Raw genomic sequence first — 22,190 nt, forward strand, 5'->3', positions numbered from 1 at the left:
GGGCACCAAAGAAGCTCAGACCCTACTGCTTTGGGACTCATGTTTGGGTTCAGACAAACCACAGGCCCCTCAGATGGCTAATGCAGGTGAGGGGTAAAAATCCAAAATTGTTGAGGAGATCCTCTTCCCTACAGGGACTGGACCTTATGATGGAACACTTCCTTGGGTCAGACCACACTAATGTTTATGGTCTCTTAAAGTTTTTCTGCTTTAGATGAGGAGAGCTCCTAAGTTGTTGGGCATATCTTCCCACTTTCAGTTGTGTGTGTGTGGGTGTGTTTGGGGGTGGGGGGGATGAGGTTGTAGGGGTCGGGGGACATGTTAGACCTGTTAGCCTTAGAATGGTCTTCCCCCAAACATTTTGCTTCTCCTCCTCCAGTTCATTGAGCCTATTTTTGTTGGCCTTGGGACAGTGCATAAGTGCTTGTGCTCGCTGTTTAAACCATGGTAACATTGGCTTGTATCCAAATGGCATATATAATTTACTTGTAAGTCCCTAGTAAAGTGGTACTACATGTACGCGAGGCCTGTAAATTAAATGCTGCTAGTGGACCAGCTGCACTGATTGTGCTACTCACCTAAGTAGCCCTTTAAACATGTATCAGGCCTGGCATTGCAGAGCCTGTGTGTGCACATTGATAAACTGCCATGTCATCCTGGCAAAGTAAACCTTTTGCCAGGCCCAAACATTTCTTTTTAGGTTGAGCATGGCAGCATGCAAGAGGTGCTTTTCCGACGTGTTGGGATTTATGTAGGCTTTTAACCACTCCCACTTCACGCCCATCACTTTCACTCGTTCATGGACTTGCTTTTAAAAATCATTTGACATTTGTAAATGCTTTGTTTGTCCCGCCTTGGGGCGGTTTTTTTATCGCCATGGGAACCGACCCTGCTTCATAGATAATTGCACATTAGCTGATATGTTTGACTGCAAGCGTACTTCGTTTTACTTTTGTGTCTCTCCTTCGCGCTCACCGTCATGGCGGCATTGGTGCTGTGAATTGACTTGCTTATGTCAACTGTTTTACTTTTCATTTTCAATTTATGTGACAAGAAAAGGGAAGTTAGGAATTTACAGCGCTAAAAGCTCTAACTCAAGCAAACGCGAGACTCATTGCATTGCAAATGTTTGTTAATACATATATTTCACCCTTAGAGTATACCCTGGACAGCCCAGAGGTAAGGGTGCAATGGTATTAAAAAAGTTGGACATGTAAGTTTTCCATGTCCTGGTAGTGAAAAAACTCCTAAATTAATTTTGTTACTACTACAAGGCCTATCGCTCCCATAGGAGTTGCCTAATGGGGAGCGATAACGATTTGGAATTGGGGTGAAAAGCCCTATTCAGATTTGAAGTCTGTTTTTTATCACAATTTTAAAAATACCACTTTCATAAAGTTATCATTTTTCTGCCATATGCATTTGATGCCTGCAGCCTGACTTGGATCACATGACTGCATGTAACTGACAGATTTTGTGAATTCCTCCCAGTCACACAGTAGGGGGATTAGAGGTACCTGAGTGGCCATCTGCTAGCAGGGTTAGAGGGAGACAATGGAAATCATGAGGGAGGCAGGAAGAACTGACACCAGAAAGCGTTACACAGACAAGTGAACCAGATGCATTCACTGTTGCAGAGACCAAGAAAGACTAGAGACAAGGACAGAACACGAAACAGTGCTTACAAACCTTACCCACCTACTAGACTGTGGCCTTACCTACGCCCCACTAAAGGTCTTCCAGGCCGCCATAGCCACTTACATTTGGGGAACAGCAAGGAACATCGTTTTCACACTACCAGTAATGAAGATTCCAGAAATAAAATAAACAAATCCAGGATTTGTTAAGCACAGCAAATCACCCGTAAGGGTTTCACGGCGCTGAATTGTAGGCATCCGGGATATTAAGTGATTTGCCCAGAATCACAGGATGATGATCCGACACCGACATTTAAACTTGATACCCCCAGTTCCAAAGTCCGCAGTGCAGGCCATTAGGCCACATCCTTTCCACAAAGGATCAAAGGTGGTGGCGCCACCAAGAACAGCACCCGGTCCCATGTGGAACCTGACCGCGCTCTCGCAACTTGTGGCAGAACCATTTGAACCAATGCACAATTCAAAATTAAAGTTCCTTACTCTAAAGACAGCATTCCTAATAGCCATTACGTCACTCCACAGGATCAGCGAGCTGCAAGCACTGACAGTCCTATACCGAACCATACCTTCAATTGCACAAGGACAAAGTAGTCTTGAGAACGATCCTACAGTTTCTGTCAAAAGTGTTAACACCCTTTCATGTCAAACAGAGCATGCAAATGCCAGCATTCTTTCAGGGCCCAAAGACTCAAGGAGAGAGGGCTTAGGCGTGTGGAGAGCTCTCATGTACTGCCTACAGGAAATTAAAGCAATCTAGAAGCAGAACTAGCTGTTCAATGGCATGTGTGGCTGTAGAGGCACATGCTCTGCATACTACTGCCATCTATTGTTGGGTCCAAAGTGGTGCAAGTTGTTTGTCTTGAAAGAAGTGTTAAGAATCACAAGATCGAGTGACTCCTCTCTGTGATATTTAGCATGAGCATTGACTTCTTTGTTAAATTGGTTACTCTCTGCCATCGGGTTTGGACGTGTGCCTCCACTCCATCTATTGACTCTCTTGGGTTTGGTTCTTCCAATCCTTTGTTATCATTCACGCTTTTCCCATTCTAGCGATCTCGTCGATCCGTTGGTCCAGAGACCGACCACTTGCCCTTCAGGGTGCAGACGCCTGCTTCGGGCCCACCTTCATGTGGCTCCGGCACTGATGAGAATGGTTCTCTGATTAAAGCGACCCCATTCCTATTCTGTCCTCCGTGTCATGCCAAGTTCCCTCACACCGACCAACACCTTGTGTGCAATCTTTGTGCAATCTGTCTCTCTTCGGATCATTGCGAAGCCAATTGCAATGCCTGCAAGTCATTCCACTCCAAAAAGACTCTTTGGGATCGACACACTTATCGGTTGGAGATGGCCCAGAAGAGGCCGGGCACCCTGGACATCTGCGGAAATGAACATGCTGAGGAGGAACCTGAGCAGTAGGAGGAAGCTCTTTCCATACAGGACAGCACTGAGTCGGACATCGAATTCAACATCAAAAGCCACGAGGTGACCTTTGCCCAGCGCTTAAGTACTGTGGCCCCAGCTTTCCCACATAAGCCCTCCAAAAAGACGTACCAGCCCATCCTTGAGGTCACTGGTCCACCACTGCCATCACACCATAGTTGGCATTGTAAATCTCCTTTGGCTGCCCGCCTCCCGGCTCTGTATTGAAAATGGCTGCCAAGGCCAAAGCTGCATTGTTGACTTCAACTTCCACCTCTTCGGACTGAGAGATCATTTCGGTATGAATCCAAGCCTTGGGAAAGAACCGAAAACTGCCAGCCTCTTCTTCGGTGCCAACCAGGCTTCCCAAATCAAAGAACTCGATGCAGAGTTTTTGAACTGAAAAAAAAAGGAAGCTAAATACTTGTGCCAGTCTTCCACCAGCCCATATCCGGATGGGCCTAGCCTGAAGAAAATGGACACTCGTCAGCGCAAGCTCTTTATACAAGATGACACAGGTTGGATCATTGTCACTCCTTCCTCAGTTGTGCACCCTTAAAGGAAACTTTCCTTCCATGAGGCCATGGACGTTCCTAAGAAAAATGACCAAGGACAAGGCTACTAGTACTTCATGCAGGCCTTTTCCCTCACCACCTCCTCCTCTTCCCACCACCTCCAACTTCATCTCTTCTTTCTCCCCCTCCAGATTTGCCACATCACCAATACAAGGGGAGTTTATGGGGGTCAGCCAGATGTTACTGACCTTTGGGATGCCTATGACCCTGATCCCATTCCTACCAATGACCTTGACCTACACCACCTGAGGACACTATTTCATATCAGCAGAGCAGCCACGTTTTTATATGTGGAACTGCATAAAGACCTTACTGAGCAGAATTTCCTTTTTGATACTCTGGCTGCCACTTACAGAGAGACACAGTATCTCCCCATGCTCCCTGTCATGCTTTGCCACGCAGAAGATATCTTTGAGAATCCTATCCGCTCCTGCGTAGTTGTATGACATCTGGACAGAAGTACAAAGCAGCCCCCTTCTGACCTGCTTTACATCAGGGCACAGGTCCCACCAGATTACATTGGGGCAACATCAGTCCGTAAATGGGATAATAGCCAGGCCACTGGGAACTCTCCTCCCCCATAGATGTAGAATAAATTAATAGATGCTGCTGGTAAAAGGGCAGTGGCTCAGACCGCAAACCATTGGAGAATAGCTAACTCTCAAGCCCTTTTGGCCCGGTACGACCAGGTCCATTAGGATGAAATGGAGGTACTCTTGCAGTTCCTTCCTGAAGAGCATCGCAAAAGGTGGCAACAGATTGTTTCAAGGGTTAGACTATCTCTAACAACTCCATCAGGTGCACCCTTGATGCCACAGACACAGTGGCTGCTAGTATAAACACAAGCATCCTCTTAAGGTGTCATGCCTGGCTGCGTTGCTTCGGGTTTAAACCTGAGGATCAGCAGGCAGTCCTCAACATGCCCTTTGATAAAGAGCACCTGTTTGGGCCACAGGTAGACACACATTAGAGAAGTTAAAGTACTCCAGCACTGCCATGGGTGCCTTTCAGACTACTACACATAGGAGTTTCTTTTGCCACCCGGGTTTCAGAGGCATCCAACAAATCATCTACCACAGAGGCATCTACCTCATACACTGGGCAACCTCAGTCTACCTACACCAGATGTTTCTACTGAGGCTCCTAGAGGGGGCCTACCATACACGGATCCTCCTCCACTGCCAAGCAGTGACTTCCTCCACCTTCCCACCGCATGTGCTGGACACAAGTTTCCCAGTACTTGATGGCTTCCCGGAATATAGGGATGTTCGGTATCAAACATCCCAGATTAATAAACTCTCTGATTCCTGTGATGGATTTATTAATACATGCACCCAGAGGGCCCCATAGAGGTGCCCTGTGAAAACCTTCCAGCTACTTGTCAGTTGACTGACTGGTCCTGACCAGTTCAGCCACCTTAAACAAGCTTCTGGACCCCCAGGGTGAGAGCCAGCGCTCTCGAGGGCCAAATAAAAAAGCCTGCACTGGGCAGGTGTGTTAACACCTCACCCAGGCAGGATGGACATTCCAGGGTGGAGAGCTTCAAAGACCTAGATGCCTTTGTATTGTGACCCCGGTCTCTTCAGATGGCAGAGATCACTGACCACTCTGTCCTGGCCCCAGTTTTGAGGGCAGAACAGGTGGGAAAATGAGTCAAAGGTGGACGATCTGAAGTGGACACCACATTTTTAATTCCTCCATCACTGTTTGGAAGGAATTAGGCCACTACAGTTAGTTATTCCAACTTCCCAACGGAAGTGGTCATAAAAAGGGTGTAGTCACCCTAAAGGTGGTCAGTCCATTGGCTACTGCCTGGCACGCCATGTAATGCCCATAAATTGAGTATTTAGGTGGAACCCTTCAACCCTAGAACTCGGGTCCTGACTGCCTACGAAGAAAAGGACACAGGAGTTGCACCAGAAGAAGCAGCTGACTTAGTACCAGCCCACCGGCCTGCCTGCTGACCTCAATGGACTCTGCCCAAAAATAAAATTCATCCTGCAGCTGAGCCTCCAAGAAACCCAGGAGGACTGCCTGCCTTCCACAAAGACTCAGATTTCTGTGAGCAGTGGATCTACTATGCAACACATTCTCAAGAAAGGACTCTGCATCCTCCAGAACAGCAAAGAACCGACACCGAAGTGACCTCTGCACCCAGTGTTCATTACCCGAGGTGAACCCAACCAGTGGTGCCAGCAAGGCTCCCCAGCTGTCCAGAGTTCTCTGAGGTTTCACCCCTCTAGGAATCTCCCAAGTTGTCTGCAGTGTCTGCACTCAGGCCCCCTCTCCCACAGCCTTGTGGTGAGAGAAAATCCGACACCTCCAGTAATCAATTCACCCGTTGCCCCTGACCCCCTTTAGGGTGAATCACTGGTGCCAACGATGTCCCCTGGCTCCCCTGAGCTCGAGTCCACCTTGGGTTCCCCCTGCTGGACTCCCAGACAACACCTGCAGCTTCAACGCACAAGACCCCATGATTGCGAGGGTTCCAGGACCGAGCAACCTGACACCTAAGGACACTCTTGCATCCGTCGCCCCTGGGTCCTGGAGAAAAGGTCCAAAGGTGCACCTACGTCCCTTGAGCCCCGCAAGTCTACAGCCCATCTGTTTGTTGTCCTCGACTGGCTTCCTGGCCAGAGTCTGCAAGCTTTCTTCCTGAGGACCAGTTCTCATAGAAAACCATTGGGCACCCGACGCCTTGCTGCACCCCTGCACCCAGTTATCCCACTGCTGCCCGGAGTGACCTGCTGGTGTGGTTCTGATCAGTGTCCAGTACTTATCTTAACTCTCTGATATTGGCCTCATAAGTTGTTGTTAACCCTGTGTTTGCTAAACATTGTTTTCCTCCATAAATTAACATTGAACTAAGTGTCGATTACCTTGTAATGAAGGTCTTGGGTTTAAAGTATATATAAACAAAAGTATTATTTTTCTAAATTGACCTCAGATTTGTTTGAGTGTGTGAGTACAACAAATGCATAGTACTACCCTCTGATAAGCGTCACCCACACTACCACAAAATAGAGCATTAGTCCAATCTACTTTTGCCACTGCAAACCAATTAGGGATCCACTGGATTCCCTGTACAATGTACTTATTTTTAGTGCGCCATATAGAGAGCCAGCATCTTAAAACTTCTACATGGTTACCCTTCAGGATTTAAAATTTGTTATTGCAGGCAAACATTACCAATTCAAGGTTCTTACTTTCGGAGTCACTACTGCTACTGCTCCTACAGTAGTCACAAAGTGCTTGGCAGTAGTCGCAGCACATCTGAGAATGCAGAATGCTCACATCTTTCCCTTCCTGGATGACTCTTTCATCAAAGACAGCACGTTACAACAGTGCAACACCACACTCAGCTCACAGTGGATCTGTCTAGGTTCCACTCTAAACATTCCCAAATCTCTCCTCCAGCCCCTATCCCAACCCAGCAGGTGTCCAGGATTTCCACACTCTCCTCCCTCAGTTTCAGTAAAACCATACCTGCACATGACTATTATGTGTCTGTTGGGGTTGATGGCTTCTTGCACTGCCATAGTCCCCCACGCCAGACTTCTCATACATCCCCTGCAGCAATGTCTGTCTCGTCAGTGGTCTCAATCACATGGTCACCTGGAAGATCTAGTTTTGTTAGACTGCCAGACTTACCATTCTCTGCAGTGGTGGAACACCAACAAACATTTGAAAGGGCCTCCTTTTTTTGACCCTGTGCCTCATGTCACACTGACCTCAAATGCATCAGACAGGTTGGGGTTCTCACTTTCAAGACCTGACAGTGTAGGGCCTCTGGGATGCCAACAGCTACCTGGAGCTTTAGGCTGTATTCCTAGCACTGAAAGCTTTCCTTCCTCACCTGTCTCACAAGGTTGTCTTAGTCTGCACAGACAACATGATCCATGTATTACTTACCGAAAGGAGGGGGGGGTTGGGAGACCAGAGGAGACACGATCTTCTCAACTCGCTCAGACCATTTGGAAGTGGGCCATTCATTACCACAGTCACCTGTTGGCGGGATATCTGCCTGGAACAGACACTGACTTTACAGACCTCCTCAGCAGGATACAGCTACTTCGAGTGAAAACTTCACCCACAAGTCCTTCACTCATGCTTCTAAGGGTGGTGGTGGTGGTTGGGGTGGGGGGGTTCCTACCATAGACGGTTTCGCCACAGCAGGCAATGCAAAATGCCCAAACTTTGCCTACCGGTACCCACACCCTCTATCCAAGTTCAATGCTGTATGGGTAAATTGGTCCGGGATATTTGCCTACCCCTTTCCACTTCTCCCTCTTATTCCCTTTCTGGTTTGGGGGGGATCAGGGAAACATCACTCATCATGATCCTTGTGGCTCCCACCTGGGCACTGCAGCCCAGCTTCACCACACTCTTAGATCTTTCAGGAGTCCACACGAGAAGCTCCCCATGAAGCAGGACCTGCTCACTCAAAATCACAGGCAGATCATGCATGAGACCCCAGGCAACTCAATGCTAGGATTATGGCTCTGGAGGTCATAGAGTTTGGATATTTAGGCTTGTTAGTAGAGTTCATGGGCATTATCAAGGAAGCATGTAAAATACTAGAGTCTGTTATGCGCCCCAAAAAAGTTTTGTTTGCAACTGCCAGCCCAAACACGTCACCCTGTGACAGCCACAGTATAGGAAATTATCTGCTCCACTTACGGAAAGCAAATCTAGCCTACACTCCATTTGACTACATCTCGCAGCAATAGCCGCATATCTGCAGAACAGACAACATATTTCCTTGTTCAAGGTCCCAGTCATTAAGACTTTTATGGAAGGTCTTAGACGTGTGATTCTACCTAGAGTACCTTGTGCACCATTGTGGAGCATTAACATTGTGCTCATCAGACTCATGGGTCCCCCATTTGAACCACTCCACTCATGTCCACTTCAATTTCTTTCCTGGAAAGTGTCTTTCTTAGTCGTCCATATTAGTACATATTAGTAAATTCTAGGCTTTAACCTTGGAAGAGCCTTTCTTCCAAATTCATAGGGATAAGGTAGTTATTCGCACTAAGACAACAGATGTTGAGGCACTTGTGAGTAAAAGTTCAGTAATCCATGTGTTTATGCCTTAGTGTCCTTCTCAGAGCCATCAAACATAAGGTGGACCAGGAGGATTAGCAATAATTCAATTTATTCTTGAACCGAGATATCCATTTTAAGCAAACAGCCAACATGTGTTTCGTCCTGTGAGAAAATACACAGGACGAAACGTGTTGGCTGCTGTTAAACACATGGATTACTGAACTTTTACTCACTAGTGCCTTGACATCTGTTGTCTATGTTTCGTTTTTCCTGTGGAGAAACATAGGAGGAGTGGGGAAGATCCTTCTGCCAGTTGCACCGTGCCTACGATTAATTTGATCTTGGATTTGGTGATTTATTGTGAGCGCTTATTCCTATAAACTATCTTCCCCTCCGTCTCTCCTTTTTCATAGTTATTCGCAGTAATCCCAAATTTCTTCCTAAAGCGGTTACTCAGTTTTTTTCTTAACCAGTCCATTGAGTCTTTTTCCTGCAGCCAGACTTTGTATCGGAAAGAGCCATTCACACGCTAAATGTTAAGAGCACTCATACTATATTGACGGAACTACAGAATTTGTAAAAAAAACACACAACTTTGTACCTTTTTCTACACCCCACTTCAACCCAATTTCCAAGTCATGTATAGCCAGATGAATAGTCCAATGTATACAGGCTTGCTAGGTAAAAGCCAAGAGACCTTTACCTCTTTATCACAGAGCTCAATCTACTAAAAAGAAAGGGTGCTACTAGGGGTTTCAGTGGGTAAGGTTCCCATAGCTGACATTTGTAATGGAGCTACATGTCCACACCACGTACATTCACAAAACACTACTGTGTGGATGTTCTAGCACACCAACAGGCAAACGTAGAGCAGGCAGTGCTACATATACTTTTTCAGTTAACTGCAACTCCTACAGGCTAGCCACCGCTTTATGGAGGGACTGCTTTACAGTCTATGCAGAGCATGTGTATTTATTGTCACACATGCCATCAAGCACATTGTTACTTATCCTGTAAACATCGGTCTGTGGCATGTAGTGCTGTAGATTCACACGCACCCTCCCTCTTCCCCGTACAAATGTGGCCTTTGCACTTAATTTACATTTGTATATATTTGTACATCTGTAGTTATATTTTGCATGGACATCTTTTTCTGTACACTTCCTTCGTTTTCATTGCTTTGTCACCTGCCTGTGGGAAAACAATCTAACAAAGGAGTTGATGCTCATATGCCATATCACAGAGGGGATGAGTCACTCGATCTCGTGACTTAGAACACTTCTTCCAAGAAAAACAACTTGCATCACTCCGGACCCAACATTAGATAGCAGGAGGACGCAAAGCATTTGAATCTACAGCACTACATGCCACGAACAGTTGCTTATGGGGTAAGCAACATAATTGTTTTGTCTCCTTAGTTCAGGCTAGCAGGTTACACCAGTAACCAGAAGGACAATTGTGATGGATAGTGGAAAGTATCAAAATACTCTGTGCAAGAGCAGGTAAGACGTTACCCACATGCCCCAGGGCACACTCAACCAGGAAGAAGTGTGTAACCCTAGTATTCCTGGCAAATGTACCGCTTTCTGAAATCTGCATCCTCGGCATCCTCACACACCTTGACAAAACACTACTATGTGGTCATCCATCTGAACAAGGAAGCACAGGTGAGACAGAGTACTAAGGCACCTGTTTGCCAATTCACTCAGATTGCAACCCATCCTTCCCAGAGAACCAAACACAGCTATGTAATCAAACGCTCAGTATGTGAATCCTGGAAAGGATTCATGCTGCAAAATGAAATGGTTAGTTACCAGTAGCAGTATTTTTATGGCCTGAAGAGTTTTCTAGATTCATTTGCGACCCTCTCACCGCCCCAGAAATGGGCAAAAGCAAACCGGCGTGGAGAATCAGCGATTCATTGCAAGAGGATGTTAAAGAGAAAATAAGAGGGAGAAGAAAGAAAAGATTGCAAAATGAGGGAGAGAAAAGAATCTAAAGATGGTGGCGACACATATGAACTTCTGTGGTGCCGTCTGACATTACACAAGAGATGGACTTGACATCAAAGAGAGGTTGATGCCACCCACACACACACAAAAGAAACAGAAGAAGGACGAAACACAGTTCCTGACACAACCACTAGATGGTGGAATAGATGGACAGGACTTCATGCTGCAAGAGTACTCCTACTAGTAAGTAAACATTTTGTTTCAGTATTCAAACCTCATTTTGCCCACTATTTTACTTCAATAAATAACTTCCGTAATGAAGTATCCTGAAAGAGCAATATATTTTAACAAATTTGAAATGGACCAGCCATATCAGGGTGTTTCCAGGCTTAACATGTTCAAAGCTAATACCTTAAAGACACAGGGCCTGATTCCAACTTTGGAGGAGGTGTTAATCCGTCCCAAAAGTGACGGTAAAGTGACGGATATACCACCAGCCGTATTAAGAGTTCCATAGGATATAATGGACTTGTAATACGGCTGGTGGTATATCCGTCACTTTACCGTCACTTTTGGGACGGATTAACACCTCCTCCAAAGTTGGAATCAGGCCCACAGTCTCTTAGGTGAGATGTCTTGGGGTGTACCCTAACGTTTTGTTAGCACCACACAAAAAAATATGAATACAAAAGTCAATGTTGTTACTGCTTAAGTAATGTACCAGTATGTTTGCATGAAGGGCTGCACAAACTGTTAGTGCTCCCTAGAAGGACAAATGTTGCATTGCAGTTACCTTAAAGTTAGTTAGTTTAAGAAGACCAGCCACTCCATGCAGGTTAATTTAAGACCATCTGCACCCACTCCCTCCGAACATGGCAGAAACCTCAAAATCTTCTTTGACAAAAGGCACATAATGGAATCACTGATTAATACAGTCTCCTCCACCTGCTTCTTCACTGTGCAAGTTATGGAATATCTTCAAGTGGCTACATCCACACAGGAGACGCACTGTGACACAGGCCCTCATCACCAGTCGACTAGACTATGGCAGTGCCCTCCATGTAGGAATTGCCTCGCAACTACTACAAAGACTTCAGACCATTCAGAATGCGACAGCCAAGATTCCTCTTCGACCTTTTTCCCTGCGATCCTACATCACTCCACACTACCGGCAACTCCACTGGCTCCCCGTGCAGAAGAGGTGCGTATTCAAGCTGGTGACCTATGCACACAACCAAGGACCTGCCTACATTATCCACCGACTGAATTTCCACCAATCGTCAAGAAGACTATGCTCTGCCTCCCTTTCACTTGCCCACACTTAATGCATCCACTGAAGCAGCTTGTCCAGACCATCACCTCTCATCTGCAATTCTGTTTAACCATCAAAACCTGCTTATTCAAATGAGCTGCAGAGACCTTCAAGCACCTGGATACCCTTGATGGTGATAAGTAGCACTTTACAAATCCTATTTGAATGGATTGATTAAAGGCCATAGTCATGGCTTTGTTAAGAGTATTGTTGTGAACCAAAGTTTTGCATTGGTTGGTAAATGAAAATACTTTATATTTTCACAGGTTTGGAAACAGAAAGGAGAGGAATACAGAGTAACTGGGTACGGAGGATGGAGCTGGATCAGTAAAACCCATGTTCACCGCTTCGTAACAAAATTACCAGGAAATACGAATGCCAATTACCGAAAACTCTTGTCAGGTACTTTCCAGACCTTGTAGTGTTAGCATGTGCCTATATTAAATCTGGAGCCTTTTTTTAAGGTCTCTCTTGTATGATGCTCGAGTAGTGAAAGAGATGGCAATTGAGTTACAAAGGCAACAGGTTATCTAACTTTAATATGGAAAACTGCATGTTTGGGTTAGCCACTGCACCTCTTCCCCACATAGCCCTCTCACCAGCTTCAGTTTTTAAAAAAAGTTCCTGTGAGCCATTTTCCCTGCACACTGACCCTTTTATTGAAATGATATTTTGTCACACTGTATCTTTTGCGATTCTTCAGCATTGGATCTTTCATAGATTCACATGCTTGAAATATTCCCCTTTGTCGATGTGGGAGTCACCTGGTAACTTTACCATAGCAGTACAAGGCAGTGACTGCTTGAAAAGGCCCAGATAGTTCCCAGTTTAGCACATTCACTCATTCAAAAACAACTAAACTGTCACCAGTGAGGTGAGAGAGCTCACTGCCTCACCCCTCCCAGAGGTCATCAAACCTCAGATTTCTACTGTATGTGGTGTGGAAGGGAGTTCTAGAGTTTTGCTTTTCCTCAAATAAGTCTATATAAACAGTGTATTTGTCCCTTCCTTTAAGTTGTAGGTGTAGATTACTAACACTGCTGCCTCTGGGGAAAAAAGGGAAAGTTATGGGGAAATTAAAGAGGATCATTTTTAGGTCAAGGCTAGAAACGCTTGCGCTGTCTCTTCAAGACATGTTATATATACTATGTGGGCTTACAGCATGCCCATTGCTTTTCATTTGTTTATTCAATGTCCTTTAAAAATCCTTGCATCCAAGTGGTTAATCTTTCCTATTTGTCCATCCTTTTCATCAGGTGTTCACTCCCACAGAGCATTGCCGTATTACTTGTAGCCTTCCACTTGTCAAAGCTTTTGATTCCTTTGAGAACATGCATTGGCAAAGCCAATTGGTCTCACCTATGCAAGATCTATTCGCTTTACCGACATGGTTTAGCCATGTATTACACTAGCATGGCTGATGTTATACATGGCTAAAAGTAAGTGGCGTAGAGAGGAGTGGTGTGGAGTGTCATACAGTGGAATGATGAAGAGTTGAGTAGAGTGTTGTGGAGTGGCATAGAGTGTTGTAGAGTGGAATGGCAAAGAGTAGAGCTTTGTGGTGTGGCAGTGTGTCATAGTCTGGGGTGGCAGAGAGTCATGTATTTTAGTGGCACAGTGTGAAGTGGCGTACAGTGTCATACACTGGACTGGCATAGAGTAGAGTGCAGTAGCGTAGGGTTGAGTTAGGCAGAGTAGATGGGTGTGGCCTAGACTGTAGTGGAGTACAGTGCAGTAGAGAAGAGCGCAATGGTATAGAGCAGAGTGGTGAAGAGTGTATTGACATAAAGTAAAGTGGTACAGGGTAGAGCAGAGAGGAGTAGAGTGCAGTGGCATTGACTAGAGTGGTGCAGAGTGTAGTGGCATGGAGTGGTGCAGAGTAGAATGCAGTGGTGTGGATTGCTGTGGAGTGGCGTAAAGTGGAGTTTTCATGATGTATCACACTGCCATCACAAACAATAAGTTTTCAATTGAAATGATCATTACATTTTCACAGACATGCAGTTTTACTAATAAAGATTTACAGTGCACAGATGAAAATGTGTGGAAATTACATCACCTAGTGTAGTGATTTGTTTTTATCATGTTCAAGTATTTGTTTCCAGCGCACTTCAAAAATAAAAAAAATTGCTTAATTTGTGTTCCTAATTCTGATGTATTATGAAATACCTATACAGTCAATTTAAATATTGTGTGCTAGGAAACAACGTTCCTACCCCCAGTATCCAGCAAGATTGTCACATACATCCTCTCACTTTGAAGTCAGAGAAAGAAAAGTAAAAAAAGCACCTTCGAAAGACCACACTTGACATTTGACCTTGGTCTTTGAATACACAGCAGATGTGATGTGATGAGATGAGAACAAGATTTACAGGCCTGTTTACAGAAAGGTAGCACTCGGAAGTGTACTGTAAATATGCTGTCTGGTTGGCTGTGACCTGCATTTTCATATAATTCACAAAAGAGGTATATTTACTGCCTTTACTCCTATCTTATCACAATGCTAAGAACTATACAATCGACAGCACAGCCTCTGCCAAGCCCCTCTGTCACCATTGAAGTGAGGATTTTTAAAAGGGATCCAGAAAACATAAGACTGTGGAGCACCTCTCTTTATGGGATGCGTCTCAGTTCAGCATTTTAAATCTGGAGTGAAAAAGGTTTCTAAAAGTAAGCCTGAAGGAGCTGAGTCCTCAAAGGAAAACCCTAGTCCTAAAGAGTCAAACTGAAGCGAGGCCAAGAAAAAGAAACCCAAAATGCTCAGAAAGCTGATAAACTAGCTTCATTGACAAGGAGCAGAAAGAGACCTTCTCCCACCACTGTGCATCCACCATCATCACCTCTGGCAAAGAAATTGAATGCCACTGTGCAGTTGACAGCCAGTCAACGACCACATCAACAACTGCCACCGCTGACACCTCTGTCAACACCTCTAATGAAGGTGAGGAACCAAATCTCCTTGTTAAATTTGCTCAGACCTCCATCGCATAAGACGGATGATGTCAGTGCAGACACTACCATCAACAGAAGCATCATTGACAACAGAATCTATGTAGACCGAACAGTCAGTGAAGCGGCCAGCAGAGCTGTCAAAGCTTTCACAAGAGACGCATCAGGTTGAGGACTGAGCAGTCTTCAGTGTGATTGTTGACATCACTGTCAACAACTACAGTAACATCAAAATAGAAAGGTACAGATTATCCAGGGTTGAGGCCAGAGCACACTTCTCCCAGCAAAATTCTGCTTCATCTGCAACCTGTTGGATCTGAAAGGTGAAGTAGGCAGATGCTGGCGCTTTGTATGAGATAGCCTAGAGACCAAGCTAGGTCAGGATCAAATATCAAGACACTTAGGAAAATAATTTTCTCCTCAGCTCCAGCCCAACCACTTTCACCCCTATCCTCCACAGGACCGGGAAGAAGGCAGTAAATTTCACAACTGTTGATTTTTGTGAGTTACTATATGAAAATAATGAGCTACACCTTATGATGAGGGTGCCAGTAGACCTTATAAAAGATTTGCACCACATGGTACCAACCAGTAACTGCACCTCAGCCTTTTCGGCGGCCAATGGATTTAGCCGTATCTAGAGCAGAGGTACTAAGGCAGGAAGCTCAGCAAATCCCACTTCCAATTCCACACTAACCAATGCAGCAACTCTCGGATATACCTCAAATGCCTATTGAGGTGGATGTGTTGGACCACAAATTTTCATGGATGGGACAAAGCACCTTTTGAAGATAGGCCAAAAGTCAGTGAGTGGCATGATTACATCCCCCCTACAGCAAACCCACCAACACCTTCTCTTGTTGATTTACCACAATACCCTAGTTATAGGGTGGCAAAGTGCTGACCTACACTAAATGACCTACCTATAACACAGGTGGTTTTAAGAGCCAGCTTTGCAGTCATTGAAGTTGATCCTTCTATTGGATCACATATGGCATGCAGGAGTTAAACTGATGGAAACTCCAGCATCTGTAGCAGCAGTACCAAGGCTGTTCTAAAATAAATATATACGTATTTGACGAAATTACTATTATAATATGGTCACTCACATACTTTTCAATTAATGCTGCTGGTTTTTCGTCTGAGTGTACTGAGACCTGCTAACCAGACCTTAGTGCCTGTGCCCTGACCCTAAAACTGCATGTTGAATTGGCCATGCCCAGTTGGAAATCGCTAACTTAACTGTAGGTCCCTAGTAAATGGTCCCCTGATCCCCGGGGGTATATAAGTTAGAGGATTAGCCGAGGGCTTGGAGCACTAATTGTGCCACCCTGGAGGACACCCAAGTAAAACAAGTCTCCCAGTCTGCCACTGCGGACTGGTAGAGCAGTCGTGCACTACTAGCCCGAGTTTGCCGTTAAAAGCACTTCCCCTGGATATGAGTGTAAGTCACCCCTCTGTCAAGCTTAGCAAACCCTAAAGACAGGCTACAACATATGGCACAGGCAGGACATATACTTTACATGTCCTGACATTAAAGCCCACAAAACAGTTGTTTTTACTGTGAAAAGACTTGGTCACTCAATTGGCAAGGACAGGTTTACACACTGAACCCTTCAGCTGTGCTAATTCCGGAATTGGTACGACCAAAGTGGGCACTCCAAGCTATCAAACAGCTTGTTTCATTAAGCCCGACTTGTATCTCAAATTGAAATAAATATAACTTTTTGCAGTGTGCAGTTTTAGCAAGGTTGCTACTTTGTTGCCTTTAAAACCCCTGTGCCTTTCTGGGCACACATGGAGCCTGCTCCACGAGATGGCTTTCTGCCCTCCTGGAGAAATGTGGTTATGACTCTCAGGAAAGAAAGCAATAAGGGATTGCAGGCCAGGGAGGTGTCACCTTCCTCCTGCAGGAAGCCATTTGGGTGTTGGTTTCAAAAGGCAGGCTTCAAAGGTGAAGTTTAGAACTGGGGGAGGGGAGGGTTTGCAGTACAGGACACAACAGCTGAAGAATCCTGCTGGTCAAGTTGGTATCCCAGAGTCTTCAAGCCGCTACCACCGACTCCATGCAGATCCGAGGACTAAGACTCAACGCACGGAGTTGCACCAAGTTCTCTGAATCAGGAGGTGTTGTGGGAGAGTTGCTGGGGCCCTCAGGAGTCACATTATTGACTCAGGAAGGATTTGCTTGTGACCGCAACAATGGTCAAGTGGTAGTTCATTGGTAACTAGACAGACTGGAGAGATCCATTGCAATAGCTCTGTGCCAGCTTAGATGACCAAATTGACAATAACCTAAGTTTTCCTTGAAAAAATTCAAAGTGCCTAGTTCACTGACATTGCTAAGGCTCGTTCACAGTTGAGTGAAATTGCTTTGATTTATTATTGCTTGTAAAACCTGTATCCCCGCAACTCTCTAGTGGATCTTTTCCGTTCTAGTGAAAAACATTCTTATAAAAAATATTCTATTTTTATACATTTTGTCAGATTTTTTGAGTGATGTGTCAATGTCTTCTTCAATTGTTTTGGTGCTGTTTAAGTGCTTAACACTTGTTTCTCTGTGTAAGCCTTGTTGCTGAGTGCCACAGCTATCCAGGGTTGAGCTGAGAGTTTTAAAGACTAAACGTACTGGACCTATGGGGTTTATTAAGTGTATTCCAAGGTGAGGTCGCACAACCACACCATGTAATACCTCACATTTCCTCACAATGTATGTGTGTATATGTGTGGCTGTGTGTGTATAAATATACACTAAACAATTTCATTTATTCAGGACCATTTTCATATGGTCACCTTGCTAGATGTCATCCCATTGCATCAGAAAGGTGACTTCTGGTGGAATTAGATCTCATGGATGGCTATGTCCGCATAAGAGTCTATCTTGCATACCATCAACACCTTTGGATCACGGTAAATAGAAAACATTTCCGATTCATAGTCCTCTCATTCAGGGTACCACAGCCAGAAGAGTGTTTACCAAGTGAGTGTTTACCAGTTGTAGCAGCTCATCCACACAGACATCCCTTCCTCGTATTTCCTTATTTAGATGATTTGCTGATGAAGAGCATCCGCAAACACACAAGGGCCTAGCGCACACTCAACAAGCAGCGTACTTTCTGCACCAACTTGGCTTCACTTTCAAAGTGAAGAAATCAAAACCCCGACCTCTGCAAATGTAACACTTCATACGTTCCATAATGACACTCAAGCTAGCAAAGGCATACCCAAATCCACATAGGGTGATGGCATTCAGCGGCTGCTGTCTCTTTTTCAGACATGTCCCATTAGTGTAACAACTCTAATGAAACATTTAGGCATGACAGCTTCCTCCATAGTAATGGTACTTCCCTCCGGAATTCCCTGGTAGTACATACTGCACAGAAGAATGCTTCTGCTGAGTCAACGGGCGATGCCTCCTAGGTCAAGGAGAGTAAGAAGCTTGATGTTGCTGGGAAGGGATATCTGTAGGAGCTACCATTCACTTGAGGATAGCCAACTCGGTCAGCCTCCTTTCCCGGTATGAAACGGCTCAATGGGACAAGATGCTGGCACTAGTTAAACATGTCCCTGAGAAGTTCAGAAAGAGGAGATAGGAATTAGCAGTGGAAGAGAAGACTGTCTCCAAAAGCTTGATTTTCTAACACATCATCTTATGTGGTCAACACTAGCATTCTTGTTGAACGCAATGCATGTCTCAGTATATTAAGTTTTAAACCCAAAGTCCAACAACATCCGCTCAACCTGTCCCTCAGTGGCAAACATCTCTTTGGCCCTCAGGTTTATCAGATGTTAGAAAATATCAAGAACTCTAATACCATGAGCACTCTCCAGACTTCATCCCCTAGAGACTCCTTTTGGAGACAACAGTATAGGGCAGGTTCCATAGACACTTTCCTGGCCCCTACCCTCTCCTAGCAGAAGCAGCAGCAGTCATACCTCAAGCAAATACCACAAGAATGCACTACGGATGCCTACTGGGGCAGTGGCAAAGGAGGTTCCTGTAAGGGGCCTCCACCTCTAAACACCAACTCCTCCCTATCACACAATACCTGTTGGGAGAAGAATACATGATTTCCTCCTTCATTGACAGGAAATTGAATCAGACACATGGATACAAGTGGTGGCTTGCCACAAATACTGTCTAGAACTTCTCACACCCACCCTCATGTCCTGCCCCACACCCACACACTCAGCAGATAACATAACAGCTTCCTAGAGAAGGAGATGCAAGCGCTCATTCAAAAATAGGCCATAGAGCTGATGGGACAAGGGGGTTTACTATCTCTACTACCTTATCACCAAGGAGGACTGTTCCCTAACTCCCATTCTGGACCTCAGGCCCCTCAACCGGTATATCCTCTCTGTACACTTCAATATGGCTGCAGGATGTCGTCCCGCTTATTCAATAAGGCAACTTTATGGCATCTCAAGAGTTTCTGCTTTCACATCCCCATTCATCTCAACCCACCAATGCTACCTACCTTCATGGTAAATGGCCATCACTGTTAGTTTAGAGTACTTCCATTCAGCGTCTCTATTGCCCCAAGGGTCTTGAGCAAATGCGTAGCAGTGGTGGCCACTCACATAAGAAGGGACATTCAAGTCTTCCCTTACTTCGATGGTTGGCCAGTCAAGAGCATAGGTGAGCTCCAGGGCCTAGTGCATTCCTTGGCTACCATCTCATTCCTCCACAGCTTTGGGTTCAATATAAATTTGACCAAGTCTGCCTACAACCTTTCCCAATCCAGCTTTTCTTAGGGGTGGTCCTGAGCTCTGTCACAGGCAAAGCTTACCCCACCCTACAGAATGTCATGGCATTCCAACAGATCTTATTTCAAATTTTATCAAATTGTCATCTCACAGTCAGAACCATTCAGTTCCTCCTAGGCATGAAGGCCTCATGCATCGCCGTAGTGCCCCAAGCTCAGCTACATTTTCACCCGCTGCAACAGTGCCCTCTGGACACAGGCAGAGGGTCAAACGCAGGATCTAGTGTTTATAAAGTCAAGTGCACGTTGCTGTCTGCAGTGGCGGAACCACCTCCACCACCTGTTGCATGGCAGGCATTTCCTAAACCCCATTTAGAAAGTTGACACCTCTCAAGCTGTTTGGGGGCTGCATGTCAACCAAGCTGCTTGACATCTATCCACTAAGCTTTTTTTTCTGCTCAATCAGGTCAAAGTAGTCCTCACACGGGCCGACAACATGACTGCCATGTATCACCTACTGAAACAGGGCACTTAATCTCTACCTCGCTCCCTATTGGCACAGAACATTAAGAGATGGACAGTGACCTCACAGGACGTATCACCAGGCCCACAAGTAGGAGCTCCAACCACAAGTTCCCCACCAGTACTTTCGATCTTGGACACTCCCCAAATAGTTATTTGCCACCCCTGAAAAAAACAGAATTCCCAAGCTTCCAGGTACCCACAGTCCATGGGCAACACACCTTGGATGAACTGGTCAGGAATCTATGCTCACGCTCAAACCCTCTCCCCGCCAATTCATGGTATGGAAAAATGTCCTTGTAGCCCCACCTTGGCCAAACAACCCTCATGCTAAGCACTCCTTGAGATGATAATCAGTCGCCACAGGAAGTTATCCAACTGGTTAGACCTTCTCACAACGGTTAGACCAGGCACCCAGACCCCAACAGTCCAATCTAGCGATTTGATACCTGAGATTCTGCATCTTCCAGAGTGATGTATGAACATCCTGTATGTCCCACAAACCTGCCACTTGACTCTGCTGTGGAGTAGACAAGATTTGTTCACTACTGCAGCAACCAACACCTGGACCCCCATAAAAACCTCCAGAATATCATCTGCTGCCTGATTCATCTTGAAAAATCAGGCCCAGCCTACACCTCCGTAAGGCCACGTTTAGCAGCCACATTGGCTACCATGCAAAGCAGGAAGCATTCCTCTCTTGTCTGTATACCCGCTGTTCAAGTCTTAATAAAAGGCCTCAAAATAGTTATTGCTCCCAGAGTTCTTCCTGTTCTGGGGGAGGAATCTTAATATAGTCCATACCAGATTTAGGCTGCTTTTGAGACCTTACACTTTTGCCCTCTCCACTATCTGTCCTGGAAAATGGCCATAACGTCTATCATACATATTAGTGAGTTGCAAGTCCTTACACTACAGAAACCCTTCATTCAGGCTTACAAAAATTTAGTGATTCTCAGGACTGTTCCTAAGTTTCTCAGTAAGAAAGTATCCCCTTATCACCTCAACCAGACCATAGAGCTCCCAGTCTTTTTTCCAGAACCAGCCTGGGTACCTGACATAGCCCTCCTCACTTCGATGTCCAGCACTTTCTCATGTACTCAATTGACAGGACCAAGCCCTTTTGCATGGCGGACCAACTGAATGTAGCCTTGGCTAAACCTCACAAAGTCCAACCCTTATCTAAAGCTGGTATTGCCAGACAGATAGTCAAGTGCATTCATACTTGCTCCTGCAAAGCAAAAAGAGTCCTCCCTGCGTACCCAGGATGCACTCTACATGCAAAAAGGCTGCGACCAGGCTTTTGTTAGGCAATATTCCACTAGCTGACTTATCTAATACAGCAAGTTGGTCAACTCCACACATATTCATGAAGTATTATTTTGTTGATATCCTTGCCAATCAGTAGGCAGTGGTTTGCAAGATAGTCTTAAGGACTTTTTCAGACATCTGCAATAGGCACATGATGACCACAGGGGTTAAAGCTTTACAGTCTGTACAGAATGTGGAAATCTACAGCAACACATCCTGAGAACAGAAAATGTTATTTACCCTCTAAACATCTGTTTGAAGCATGTAGTCCTGTAGAATCACTTATGTCTACCCTTCTCCCTGGAAGTGTGTGGCTTTGCTCAGATTTCTTAATTTATTACTTTACTGCATTTAATCATCACTCCTTGCTATTCTCACCCGCTGTACAAAAATCTTTTGTTTAAATGTTGTGGGCAGCTGCAGGGAGTACAGCAACCCCCAGCAACATTTTTTAAAACACAGTAAGTCTCCTTGGTTATTAAGTCATGACCGCAGGAGAGCGTTCAGTTTTCTTCGAAGCACTCTGAGCTACAGTTGTAAGAAATCCGAGCTGGAAGTATATGCTCTTTAGCTGTAGCGCAGGAACTCCCTGTGGTTATTTCTATGGCTGCATTTTGATGGTCTGAAAATGTTTAAAAAGACTCAGACATGCTGTATTGTTTTAAATAATTTGTGATGACAATAACTATTAAAATATTGTAATGTGTGAATTTATTAAATTTATACCTGAT

General features: G+C 45.2%; 1 protein-coding gene across 6 annotated transcripts in view; it reads left to right on the forward strand.

Moving 5' to 3' along the window:
- Nucleotides 1-22,190, forward strand: part of BPTF (bromodomain PHD finger transcription factor) — a 1,198,927-nt gene that overhangs the window by 372,727 nt on the left and 804,010 nt on the right. For all 6 annotated transcript variants that reach the window (XM_069199907.1, XM_069199908.1, XM_069199910.1 and 3 more), the window contains exon 11: nucleotides 12,235-12,370. In XM_069199907.1, the coding sequence (XP_069056008.1) occupies nucleotides 12,235-12,370 (136 nt within the window). The remainder of the gene's footprint in view (nucleotides 1-12,234; nucleotides 12,371-22,190) is intronic.

The sequence above is a fragment of the Pleurodeles waltl genome, chromosome 7, assembly GCF_031143425.1.
Source record: "Pleurodeles waltl isolate 20211129_DDA chromosome 7, aPleWal1.hap1.20221129, whole genome shotgun sequence".
NCBI classification, from domain to species: Eukaryota; Metazoa; Chordata; class Amphibia; order Caudata; family Salamandridae; genus Pleurodeles; species Pleurodeles waltl.